General features: G+C 33.8%; 1 protein-coding gene across 1 annotated transcript; it reads right to left on the bottom strand.

The window, feature by feature from the left end:
- LOC109223472 (non-symbiotic hemoglobin 2) lies at positions 9,033-11,142 on the bottom strand. Its single transcript, XM_019387803.1, has 4 exons — positions 10,825-11,142; positions 10,539-10,653; positions 9,525-9,641; positions 9,033-9,418 (listed from the first exon to the last, which is right to left on the bottom strand). The coding sequence occupies exons 1-4, from the start codon at positions 10,917-10,919 to the stop codon at positions 9,272-9,274; spliced, it is 474 nt and encodes a 157-aa protein (XP_019243348.1). The 5' UTR covers positions 10,920-11,142; the 3' UTR covers positions 9,033-9,271.

The raw sequence follows: 12,880 nt of genomic DNA, 5'->3' as shown, positions 1-12,880 counted from the left end.
ACAGAAAGATTTATTTTGGTCTAAAATAAAGGATTTTAGAAAGACTCGAAGTGGTGCGTAATGACGTTTGATTGGACTAAGTTGACGGTAAATCTTTGCCCCACAAAATGTTTACACCAAATCATATCAAGTATGGTTGAGTGATTCACTGGTGTGGAAATACATGGAATTAACCATGATTAAGTGAGAAAAGTGTATGTGGCAATACATGTGTTATGAATCTACTAGTTTTAATATAAATAGCCGGTGCGAATAAGTTATCACCCTAAGTTGATAAACTACTCTTTGTAAGTAAAATGAGTAGATAATATTGACTAAGAACAAGAAGGAAAGAATGAACAACTTATCAAAAATTCTGTGTCGTGGCAAGCCACTGCCTTGAAAGCGATTTCGGCCCGACTAGGTGCAGATCGTTAAGACCGGTTGCTCCCCAAGATTCCACAGCACCTCCAAACACGTGCACTCGTGGCTTGAAGTTTAGAATTTGCACAAAACAGTTGCCCAGAAAGAAGAGAAGAAGGTTTTTTCGGTAGTTGTTACAGAAATTAAAATGTTGTAGGAAGAAAGTAATGATTATCAAAATGAATTCTTGGTTAAGAATTGAGTGAATATGATGGCCAATGATCATCTTATTTATAGGCAATGAGGGAGGTTGCATGTATGACAAGTGTGGAGAGACTTTTAACACTTGTCCAAATATATAGTCCACTTGTCTTCAATATTAACAAGTGTACCTAATCTTCCATGCATGAAGACACATGGTAGATTTGCATAGCCACTTGCCAAAGTCATTCAACACTTGGCTTTAAGGCTTCATGCAAGAAACCATTTTGAAATAGATAGAACACTTGAAAAATAAAAATCCACGGCTATTGATTGTAAATAAATTTTCAAAAAGAAATTTTTGTCTTTGCATTATAAATAATACCCAACACTCTTTGATGCAGAGGTTGATAATCTTTTCAATTCCATTCCAATTAAGTTTTTCTTCTACTTTTAATTGTCATGTTTCGTGCTTTTTGTTACTTGTTGGAGGCACTCGAAAAAAATTGTGACATTCTTTTCATGTGTTTGCCAAAAAATGCCACATAAATTCTATTTATTTATGATTTGGCTACTCTCGTGGAGCCATATAGGCCAGAAAAGCAAAGAGACAAAGATTCTAGCTTTCAAATATGGAAAATAGAGTCATTTATGCAAAATATCTATTGATCTTAAAATAATTAATTTTTTTACCCATTTGGAAATTATTTACAATATATACCTTCCGGTTTAAAACTAATTATCTAACTTACCTATCCACCCATCCCAACTTTTTTTATCCATTTGACTTAGTTTAGCTTAATTTGGCTTGACTTATTTTGGTTCGGCTTGGCTTGAATTGACTTGGTTTAGCTTGGCAATTTAGTAGCTAAGTCATTTGGCTAGGTTAAAGAAAATGGATAGGGGTAGGGGTGGGTAATTATTTTTCATGAGATGGGTATTTGCTAAACTTTAGTATTTCTTCTACTTCAAACTTTTCTATGTGACTTGATTAAAGTTCATGCCCTCTACTTCTTGGGGACAAGTTCTTTTTCTTTTTTATTTTACTTTTTTTGGATGCATCAAGTGGTTTAAATAAAATACTGAGATTTAACTTCAACTTGTTTGGAGCTATTTATTGTTGTTGGATCATCAAGTGGCCGTGCACGATTACTAAAGAGTAATCTACACAATACGCACACTAGAAATGCTAGTTAACTTCACATACCTTTGAAATATTTATTTTACCTTGTATACCTACTTTATAAAAGTTTATTATTTTAAAACTTTTAATATCATTATATGCCATTAAATAAATCTCACCTTTTAAGAAACTAAATTATCTCTCACTCCAACTTATTCCCTTAAAACACTCCATCATCCCACGTTTTAAGGATTGAAATTATACATGTTCACCAAAAAGTTCAAACCCCAGTAATTTCTCTATGAAGTCCTCATATCTTGTTCTTCTCTTTCATCTATTTAATAAAATGAAAAAAAAAAGAAGTGAAAATGTTCTAATTAGGAATATAATATCTAAACTAAATAAAGTATTAGAATATGCTATTCAAACCAATAAACCACAATATCCCAACGAAAAATACAATATTCAAATTAAACAACTATAATATTCTAATTTGGCATACAATATTCAAATCGAACATAACACAATATTCTAATTTGGAATACAATATTCAAATCAAACGTACGATAATATTCTAATTTTGAATATTGTATCCAAATCAAACATACCACAATATTCTCATTTGGAATGCAATATTCAAATCAGATTTTTCAAATTAAAATATTTTAAATTACAAATTAAATTATTATGGTATATTTAGTTTGAATAATATATTCTAAATTAGAATATTGTGATATGCTTGGTTTAGATATTATAATTGTTATTAGAATATTGTGATATATTCGATTTAAATTGTATTCTAAATAAAAATATTATGGTATGTTCAAAATATATAGGAAGATTTGAAGGCATAGAGTATACAATATCATAAAAGAAGTCTGAAGAAAAATAGGAATATTGTTTAATTAGGAGAGATGTGAATCTCAAAATTGCTGAGTACACGTTTCAACAATTAAGCCTACATTTAAGGGATATTATCCTCTTACTAATAGTGGTTGATTCTCTATCAAGATATGCCATGTAATTTCTTTATGGATATACAATGTAACTTTCATAATTAAGGCATAGTGAGTAAAGAGATTTATAGAGGGGTATACGGTGTTAAAAATCCATTACTAAACTTTATTCACCTTGAGGCAAATTTTTACTTCTTCTTTTTAGGCTGTGCCATTTTTTTCTTTTCTTTAAGATTAATTAGAAATAGGAGATCTAAGTAACTTCGACCAAAAATAAAATAGAGTTAAAGTTACTAAATTGTCAATATTAGGAGATCTCATTTTTCATGAGATGAGTATTTTAAACTCAATGAGTAATCATAAATTACTCCTTAGAAAACAGGAACAGGCAGCTAAAGGCCCAAGCGGTGTGAAGCACAAGGGCTTTAGGCTAAGGGTGTTAAACGGGTGGATCGGGTCTGGCTGGGTTGGCTTTTTTTGGACCCGTACGGGTTATGGTCCGGGCCGGTTACGGGTTGGGGCTTAACGGGTTTAACGGGTTCGGGTTCATCCGGGTAAAAATTGAACCGTAAGGGGTTACGGGTTGAGGGGGCCAGGCCGGGCCGGGTTTAGTGTATTTTATTATTATTTTTTTTGTATTTTGTATAACTATTGTAAGTTATATTAATACTTTGTATTAATATAAAGAGTACAAGGAAGATGGAAAAAAATTGCACTTATAAATTGCAAGTGCTGCATTTTTCTCAAAATTACAAAATTAAAGTTTGCATTTAAAAAGTAAATTAATATCTTATGTATTTTTATTGTGTACTAAAATATATTTAATGCCTATCTTATGTATTTTTACATTGTATCAAGTTGTTTATTTGTTGTATATTTATGATTTGAGCATTTATACCCTAAATATATACACTATATTTTTTATAACCTAGGATCCGGCATTTTACCTTATATAATACTCCTATATGATTTAAATTATATTTCTTTCATTTTAAATACGTATAAAATATATACGCAGGGTATAATCAAGACTTATAAAATATATACTCAAAGCAATTTCCACTGTAAAATATACAAAAAAGTGACAAAAGTATTCCACTATTATTACATGTATCATACTTGCAAATTATGTGTATGATATATATGTTAAATTCCAACAATTTTAAATTATGTTAATTAGTATACAATAATTGGTATATTCATGGTATGTGTAAGATATAAAATATTTATACTAGAATATACCACTATTATGTTTTTAAAAATTAGACAGGTATGTAAAGCTCCCAAAAAAAAAAAAAAAAAATTTACCCATTAAACCGGTCTGGGCCGGTCCGGGCCGGGCCGGTTAACCGGTTTAACGGCACTGTTCATCTAACGGGTTGTACCGGTCCGGGTAGCCGGTATTTAAAAAGTAAACGGAGCAACTCGCGCGGCCCCCCTAACCCAGCCCAGCCCAGCCCCCTTTAACCGGACCGGGCCGGTTCCGATTTTAACCGGTCTGGGTAGGTCCGGAACCGGGCTGACCCGGCCCGTTTAACACCTATACTTTAGGCCCCCTAAGTTTGAAGGCCCCATCTTTTTAGTAATTTAGGTTTGTGTAATTTTTTAAAAAAAAATATTGGGAGGTGAGAGGAGGGGTAGAGGTAGGCCAAATAAGTCTTGGGGAGAGGTGATCAGGCGGGACATGGCGCAGCCTGAGCTAACTGAGGACATGACCCTAGATAGAAGGGTGTGGAGGTTGAAGATTATGGTAGAAGGTTAGTAGGTAGTCGAGCGTTACCCTTTGTCTTCTCTATTTCGGTAGTATTAGTGCTAGTACGGTAACCTTTTTTCTTTAGTTTGCTATATTCGCATGTCTCGTTCCGTTATTACTTGCCATCAGTAATTCCGTAGTTTGCTAGCAGTATTTCGTTCATATTCTCGTTTGCTACCTTGGATTTAGTTTTCTAAATATGTTATCTTGCTATTACTTGTTATCGGTACCCCTTCCATATTCTCTGTTGCTATCTTCGATTTATGTTTCCTAACTATTTGTCTTTTTATTACTTGCTATCAGGGCTTCTTTCACCTTCTTTAGCCGGAAACAACCTCCCTTCCAGGGTAGCGATAAGGCTGCGTGCATCCTATCCTCCCCAGACCCCGCTTGTGAGATTATACTGGGTTATTGTTATCGTGTACAATATTTTTACGAAAAAGGAAAAGAACTTTACTTTATTACCGATGTTATCCATTAGCATATTTAGGGGATATAAATCCTTTTTCACTTCGGAAGTATGGAACGTTATTTGGGAAAAGAGAACCTTTTTGGGATTGATTTTTTTTTTTTTTTTTTTTTTTGATATTTATATTCTTACAACTATAACTACATCCTCATATTATTTTATCTTCTTTACCTTCTTCATCAAGTACTCCCTTCTGTCAAAAGCACATACAAGATTTTTGTCATTCTTTCTTGTGGAACAAAATCCGAAGGTGGTAAGGTAAGGTCGGATTTTTTTTTTAATTTTCTGTACATACACGAAAAAAAGAAATTTGTGTTGTTTTTGTTTTTCTTCAAGTTTTTAAGCATAGAAGTAGCAAAAAGTTATTTTGGTATCAACTTATCAATTGAATTAGTCAATTAGATTTTACTGTCAAACCTTTTACTATTTTTTGTTTAAAATTCGTTATTTTTGTTGTTTTGACAATGTCTCAAGAAAGATTTAATAGATTAGCTATTTTATCAATTGAAAATGAATTGTTAGAAGAAATAGATTATAAAAACATTATTGATAACTTTGCATCTCACAGAGTTAGGAAAATGGACTTGAAATAAAAATAATGATACAAGTTTTTTTTTCTAAAGAAAAGCTTAAGGCCTCGCATTGTAGTTTGAATTTAGGCCCCGAATTGGGTTGAGTCGTCTCTAAACATGGGCAGAGCCAACATGTTATCTATCGGTTCGGTGCAACCAGTAGCTTTGGTTCAAACCTTGTATTTGTCTTATAAAATTCATTGCATATGCAAAAATTATTAATTTAGAACCCAATAACTTAAAAGGATTAGAATCCCGAATGCATAAGCTTCAAACCATCGCTCCGCCTCTGTTAAAGAACCTCGATTTGCACTATTTACTACTCCCTCTGTTTCAATTTATATGACATACTTTTCTTATTAGTCGGTAAAAAAATGATATATTTTTATATTTGAAAATAATTCAAATTTAAACTTTTTATTTACTCATTTTACCCTTAATGAGAAAATTTTATAGCCATATAAATATTGTGGTCTCACAAATATTTTTCCTCTTAAACTTTTAGAACCACAAATTTATTTTTTTAATCCGCTTCAAGTCAAACTATCTCATCTCAATTGTAACGGAAAGAGTATATAGGGGCATTTCTCTTTCTCATCGTTTGAACTTTTGTATTCAGATGTTTTTCTGGTGAACTAGATAATTATATAATATAGTAAAATGTTTACATCATTGTTTGAGAGCTACAACTCCCAATAATTGTATTAACATTGTCTTGCATTACAATGGGATCCCCCTCTGGATTTACGTTCAAAAACAGTTCCTTAAATGTCTGCCCACAGGGCCTTGTTTGCAAACACCTGAGGACCTGTCATAATTTCTATCTTATCAAATAACTTCATTTCTACTCCTTCCTTTGCGTGGAGGTCCGCCACCTGATTAAGCTCTCTGAAATTATGTCCTAGTACTGGGTTCCCCAGTTGCTCCATCAATGACCTGCATTCAAAGATAATAGAGTTAAAGTGCAGGTTTCCCTTATTTATCATCCTTAAAATTCAGAATCAATGCATATTTGTAGAGGTGTGAGTTTGTGCTCAAAGGCTATTTTGAGTCTCTGCCATAGATCTTGAAGTTCAGCCTCTAAGCTTGTGGTATGTGGTAAGCCTCTCATGTATCCTAGTATCCAGTCACCCCTGCTATTCCTATTGACACCCCAGCCCCTCCTACTCTTGATTTTGGCAAGCAAACCCATTAACGTTGAGCTTATAGGATCCAGGAGGTGGTGGCTCCCATTTGATGTGGATTGCAGTTGTTTCACCTTTATCCCTGGTTGGACATCCACATGATAGTATTTAGTGGCTTTGGCAATGATTTTTTTAACAGGGGCAAAGTTCTTATTATTTTCAAAAAGATTGTTGTTTCTAGTGAGCCATAGGCTCCAGAAACAGAAAGGAAGAATGGATTTCCAGCTGATAGCATTGTTAAACTGCATGTTCTTGACCTTTTGCCATGTATCCTCCCAGTGGACCATTGAAAACACAAGGTGTGGATGAGAGGTCTTGTTAGTACACTTTAGGGATAGGGACTACCAGAATGTTCTGGCATTTGTACATTCAAAGAAGATATGATTTATGTCTTCCACTCCAGAGAAGCACAAGTGATATATTGGGCTTATATTTAAGCCTATGTTGTTTAGGTGCTTGGTAGTGGGAAGTCTGTTATGTTGCATCATCCAAGTGGAGATTTTTATCTTATAGGGACCTTTAGATTTCAAATCCAGCCAAAGTAATCATCAGGACTGGTACTGGGGTTTAGCTCAGAGCTAATCAGGTTGTAGGCAGATATGGAGCTGAAAGCCCATTTTCATTGAGGTTCCAAATAAGTTTATCCTCAGAGTTGCTAGAAATATGGATTAAGGTGGATTGAATAACACACTTAATGTCCCTGGGGATGGGGTAGTGAATAACATCGAGGTTCCATTCCCCATTGCTGAGGATGGAGTCGATCTTAATGGTCAAGTCAGGTTATGCCAAGGCCCCTGGAGGATTGTGTTGAGGGGCTGCATATTAGGGATCCTTCCTGAATACATTGCCAAGTCCTAGTTTAGGTTTAGATCTAGGATGGTTACCACTACAGTATTTCCCAATCAGTACCCTAGCCCACATAGTGTCAGTGTTCTTGTATAGTCTCCAAGCTAGACTGGTTAGGCTAGCTTTGTTTTTCATGTGGGCTTGTTGAAGGCCCAGACCCCCTGTTCTTAGGCTAAGTGATAGTATCCAATTTGATCATGTGCAGTTGTTCCCCATATAAAGTTTCTTTGGATTTTATCTATCTAGTTGGTGATGTGAGAGGGTAACTTTATATAGTTCATCACATGGCTGGGAATGCTCCCCAGACTAGATTTGGCCAAAGTTGTACGGCCAACATGTTTAACATTTTAGTTTTCTAGCCTACCGACCTAGTATTCATACTATCAATGATGAATTGAAAATCTCTGTTGGTAGGCCTTTTATGGAAGATGGGGAAACTTAGGTACTTACCAAAATCTTTGCTTTTCCTAATTCCTTGCATTGAGCTGCAGCTAACAGCCCAATCTTATTTGTAATTGGTTGAGAAGATGACCTTGGATTTCTGGAAGTTAACCTTTTGGCTTGATGCACTGTTAAACTCATCTAAGGTAGCCAGGATATCATCACAACTCTTTTTATTGGCTCTACCAAAGAGTGTGAGATCATCAACAAAGAAAAGGTGAGAGATTTTTTGGGTCATTCCTACTGATGGTGATTGGAAACCAGTCTTTTCTCAGGACTGCCTGGTCAATGTTCCTTGAGAGCCTCTCCATGCAAATAATGAATAGGTATGGGGATATGAGGTCTCCCTGGATGATTCCTCTTGTAGGATTGAAAGGCTTAGTTTGGCTCCCATTGACTAGGGTGGATATGGAGCTAGTGGATATACATGATAGGATCAAATTTGTCAATATTGGTGGGAACTTGAAGAACATTAGGGAGTCCTTGATGAAAGACCACTGATGTCTGTCAAAGGATTTCTCTAAGCCTATCTTGAGGATCATGTTAGCATTCTTTCCTTTCATTTTTTGGAAATGAGTGATGTACTCCTGAACAATTATGGTATTATCAGCAGCTCTTCTGTTAGATAGGAAACTGTCCTGAGATGGCCCAATAATGGTCTGGAGTAAGGACTTTATCCTATTCACTATGATTTTAGTGACAAGCTTATATAGAGGTTGACAACCCAATAGGCAGCCATTCTTGTCTCAAGGAGAACAAGGACATCAGGGTAAATTATGTATTTTACGATTACCCATAATAATGACAACATTTGAAAAAGTATCGAAAAATAATTTGGAGAATGAGTAGTTAATGATAAGGGTAAAACAAGAAATTTTTTTGCCTTTATCTTGATTTGCTAAGCTGGACAAGTAAAAGTAAAAATGTATTTCTAATATAGTGGACAAGTAAAAGTAAACGATGAAGTATATGATAATTAAGTATCCAAAGTGGAGGAATATGTATGATCAAGCACACCCATTTATTCATTTTTGGAAGGGACAATTAACTAAGATTCTTCATTGTAACGTACTCATTCTGTTCACTTTTACTTGGCACGTTTTGACTTTTGACGCCCCTTAAGAAATAATAAATGAAGTGCATAATTTATCATGATACCCATAATAATGGATGCATATTTTATTGGATTTGAGAAAATGATTTGAAATGAGTAATAAATACTGTGGATACAACAGGAAAAAAAAGTTATCTTCTCTTTGTATGCGTAAAGTGACAAGTAAAATTGAAAATTTATTTTTAGTATATCTGCCAAGTAAAAGTGAACGGATAAAGGACAAAATATAATCCACACATACATAAGAAACAAAGAACATGAACGCTAGGCCTAGGCTGCAGCAGCCTCAACGTGCATCTCAGCTTTAATGGCAGCAGCCAACTGGTCGTAGGCTTCTCCCCATGCTTCTTTCATCTCTTCGCTCCATTTCTCTCCCATTGCTTCTTTCACTGTTCTCAATAATGCTTCTTTTACTACCTACATTAATACACAAACGCAGTCATATATATAAATGTTTTTTTAATTATATAGAAGTTAAAAATTCTTTGTTTTTTTTATTTATTATGGGGAAATAAAAAATTACCTCAAAGTGGGGGTCAATAACTCCCTTTTGGAGATGGACGGATCCCAAGTACTTGAGCGTAGTCTCACCAACCACCACTTCACCCTTCTCCCGCAGTTGAACGGCCGATTCACATGTCTATAAATATTCAACCATTATATTAGTCTTTTCTCTTTTCTTTTCTTTTCTTTTTTGGATTATTATATATAATTGTTTGATTTTAGTGAAAATACTTTACTTTCCTAATTATTGAATATTCCCTAAGTTTTATTTTTATATAACGATGTTTTATTGGCAGTGGCGGATCTAGAATTTTAAAGTGATGGGTGCTCGCCGATAAAAAATTCGAAAGAAGAGGAAAAAAAGTTTAGTTATGGGTGTTCACTCTATATTTATCTAATTATTTTTATAATTGCCTATGCAAATTTATTAAATTTGGTTAAAAGCAATGGGTGCTCAAGTGCCCATAAGTATCCATGTACATCCGCCACTGTTTATTGGACACGAAGTTTAAGAGGAAAAATTAATTTTTAGCACATACCAAAACTATCCTTAGTCAGAATATGTCATGGTACTTATATGATCATAAAATAAAGATAGAAAGATAATGATTCTTTGGATTGGAGTTCATATAAAATGAAATAAAAAGTAGTGGAGTAACCAATAAACTTTTCAAGAAACTTCCATGAAAAGAAAAAAAATATAAAATAGTAAGACGGAAAATGCAAGCAGAAACTTCCAAGCTAATGCGTATAACCAGACGAAGTGAGCATGTGCATGCCACGGTCCTTATCCTTCGTTGGGAAATATGAGGTACGTAGAGATTGTGATAATTTCAATATATGTTACCGCGAACTTTTTAAAATACACTTGATAATATTTTTCGAAATGTCCAATTAAGCACCATAAGACAATATTATTGAATATGTTGCATCAAATTAATTCTAAGAACATATCCAAAAAAATGACGAATGGAGATCCTTGCTTAAAAGGAAGATAAAATGGAAAAAAATGTTTATATATATAACTACTAACCATCTTGAAAACTTTAACAGCATGGGCTTTAAGTTTAGGATTGTTCTGAGGAATTTCGTCCGAATCCTTCAAGAATGAGAACATGTTCTTTGCTGCTGGTGCTATCTCCAAGATCCTGTCAAATCGGCCACATTAAAATTACCTTCCCTTTTATATCAAATGGACAAATATATTGAAGCCCAAATAGGGAAAAAATATATTGTATGCATCACACTTTTACGCGCAGTAGCAAATCCAGACTAGATAAAAGTGTGTGTATATATATATATATATAAGTGGTACTCACAAGGAGAAGAAACGAAGACTGAGTTGAGGAATATTTTGCTTCATGTTTTCCCAAGAATCCTTCACCATAGCTTCTTGTTTCTCTGTGAACCCCATCTCCCCTTTCTCTCTCTATCTCACTTATTTTTTTGCTGAATTTGTGTTGTATAGAGGACTGTTTGAGCCTTTTTGAGTGATAAGGAGGAAGGTACCACCCATCTTAAAGAAGGAAAAAACAAAAAGAAAAAGAGAACCACTACGTCACACTTTTAATTGTTAGATCTATTCTCTGAACATCTGTTTAAGATAGATAAATGTATAATTTAATGAATAAAAAAACAGCAGTAGCATACACCATAGAAAGTTGAATCAATAATAATACTAATATTCAGACTCCCCGTTGAAAATTTTGATGGTAGGACTTTGAGATTCGTTACCGATTATAAGTACTAATATATTTGCTACTCTTGGCTCTTCGGTATTGTTTAAGGACTTAACTATTCAACTTTCACTATGATTGCATTATAGTCAAGTTGTGACACATAATTTCAAAAATAATACTCTCTCCGTTTTAATTTATGTTGACTGGATACAGAGTATAAAAAAAGAGAGAAAACTTTTAAACTTACAGTGTAAAATAAGACATATATATTTTGTGTGGCTATAGATCATTGCATAAAGATAAATTATTTTTAAATAAGGAAATGAGCCATTCTTTTTGGCACCAATTAAAAAGAAGTTATGTTCACATAAATTGGACGGAAGGAGTAATTGTTAGAGATAGTATTTACAAAGTACATGGTTTTCATGTCGTACACATGTATTCGGATTTTCTATCAACTTATGAATGATTGCTCAACTTATGAAATAATCTATCAACGTTACTTTTGCTTTTTATTTTTTTTGGAATAATAACGAGCCTAACTATTACTTTTTTGGCTCAAAAAAAAAAAAAAAAACTCATTTGACATGTAATGTCATATTAAAAACTTATGTTTTAATGATAAAATTCATAGAACCCATATCTCTTAGAAAACTATACCTAATTTAGCCTTTCCAAGCAAAATTGCTACTAATATTAGCCAGTTACTCATAAAATACTATGAATATTAGTCCATTGACTATTTGTATGCTATAGACAATAAAATTGCGTCAAGAAAATAATTGACACCAAAAAATATTGCAACAATTGTAATATTTCATTTCAAACGATATCAGTGTTATAATTTCTATGAATCCTCTAGTTCTTCTTTTCTAAGATAAATTCAAGGGCCTTTGAGTTTGATCTTGAATTTATGCGTGTCTTCACGAATGATGACCTTGAATTCAACTAGCACGAACTTTGATTTGAACTCGTCCTCCTTGAACCTTCATTTGTTCTTCGTTCTTGAGCTTGAAGTTGATTTCTTGGACTTGATCTTGATTGCTTGAAACTCGAAGCTTGTAGAAGAATTTACGCCGTTTGATCCACGAGCTCTCTCTTACTTGTTATAATTTCTGGTGCCCTTTATTTGAGTTATGAAGATCCCTATTTATATTTGTGGAAGAGAAGAGTTGTGATGAGAACAAACTCATTTTGACCAATCAGATTGAAGCGTGACAAGGTTGCATTTGATTGGCCAGAACATGTCACTTGCACATGTGGCATGATTTCATTGGCCTTTTAATTTGACTTGGCATGCGTTGTCATTTTGACATGTGACATGATCCTATTAACTCTTCTGTTTGACTCGGCATACCACGTCATTTGACACGTGGCACTAAACTGGGCCTCTAGGAAAATATAGTTTTTTTGGGCTTAATGAAATGGGCTCATCATTTATAGCCCTACTTGCATGGGCTGGCCCAATATATTTGGATCTATTTATTGCAACTCATTTATTGTACTTAGCTAAAATCTAATTATATTAACCTATAATACTTATTTGGATTATTATAATTTAAAATATATTCCAAATAACTTTATGGATTTAAATCCAATAAAACTTAGATGCCTACAAATGCCACCTACTTTAGACTTATTTGGGGTTTAGACTTAATAATCCTCAAGACTAGACTTGAAATACTAGTTTAACTTG

The sequence above is a fragment of the Nicotiana attenuata genome, chromosome 3 (assembly GCF_001879085.1).
Source record: "Nicotiana attenuata strain UT chromosome 3, NIATTr2, whole genome shotgun sequence".
NCBI lineage: Eukaryota > Viridiplantae > Streptophyta > Magnoliopsida > Solanales > Solanaceae > Nicotiana > Nicotiana attenuata.
This window is presented reverse-complemented; position numbering and strand designations above follow the sequence as displayed.

Coding starts and splice junctions, on each gene's coding strand:
- LOC109223472 (XM_019387803.1), bottom strand. CDS start 10,919: ATGGGGTTCACAGAGAAACAAGAAGCTATGGTGAAGGATTCTTGGGAA. Junction 10,654..10,824: donor AGTCTTCGTTTCTTCTCCTT/GTGAGTACCACT, acceptor CCGATTTGACAG/GATCTTGGAGATAGCACCAG. Junction 9,642..10,538: donor CTGTTAAAGTTTTCAAGATG/GTTAGTAGTTAT, acceptor GAATATTTATAG/ACATGTGAATCGGCCGTTCA.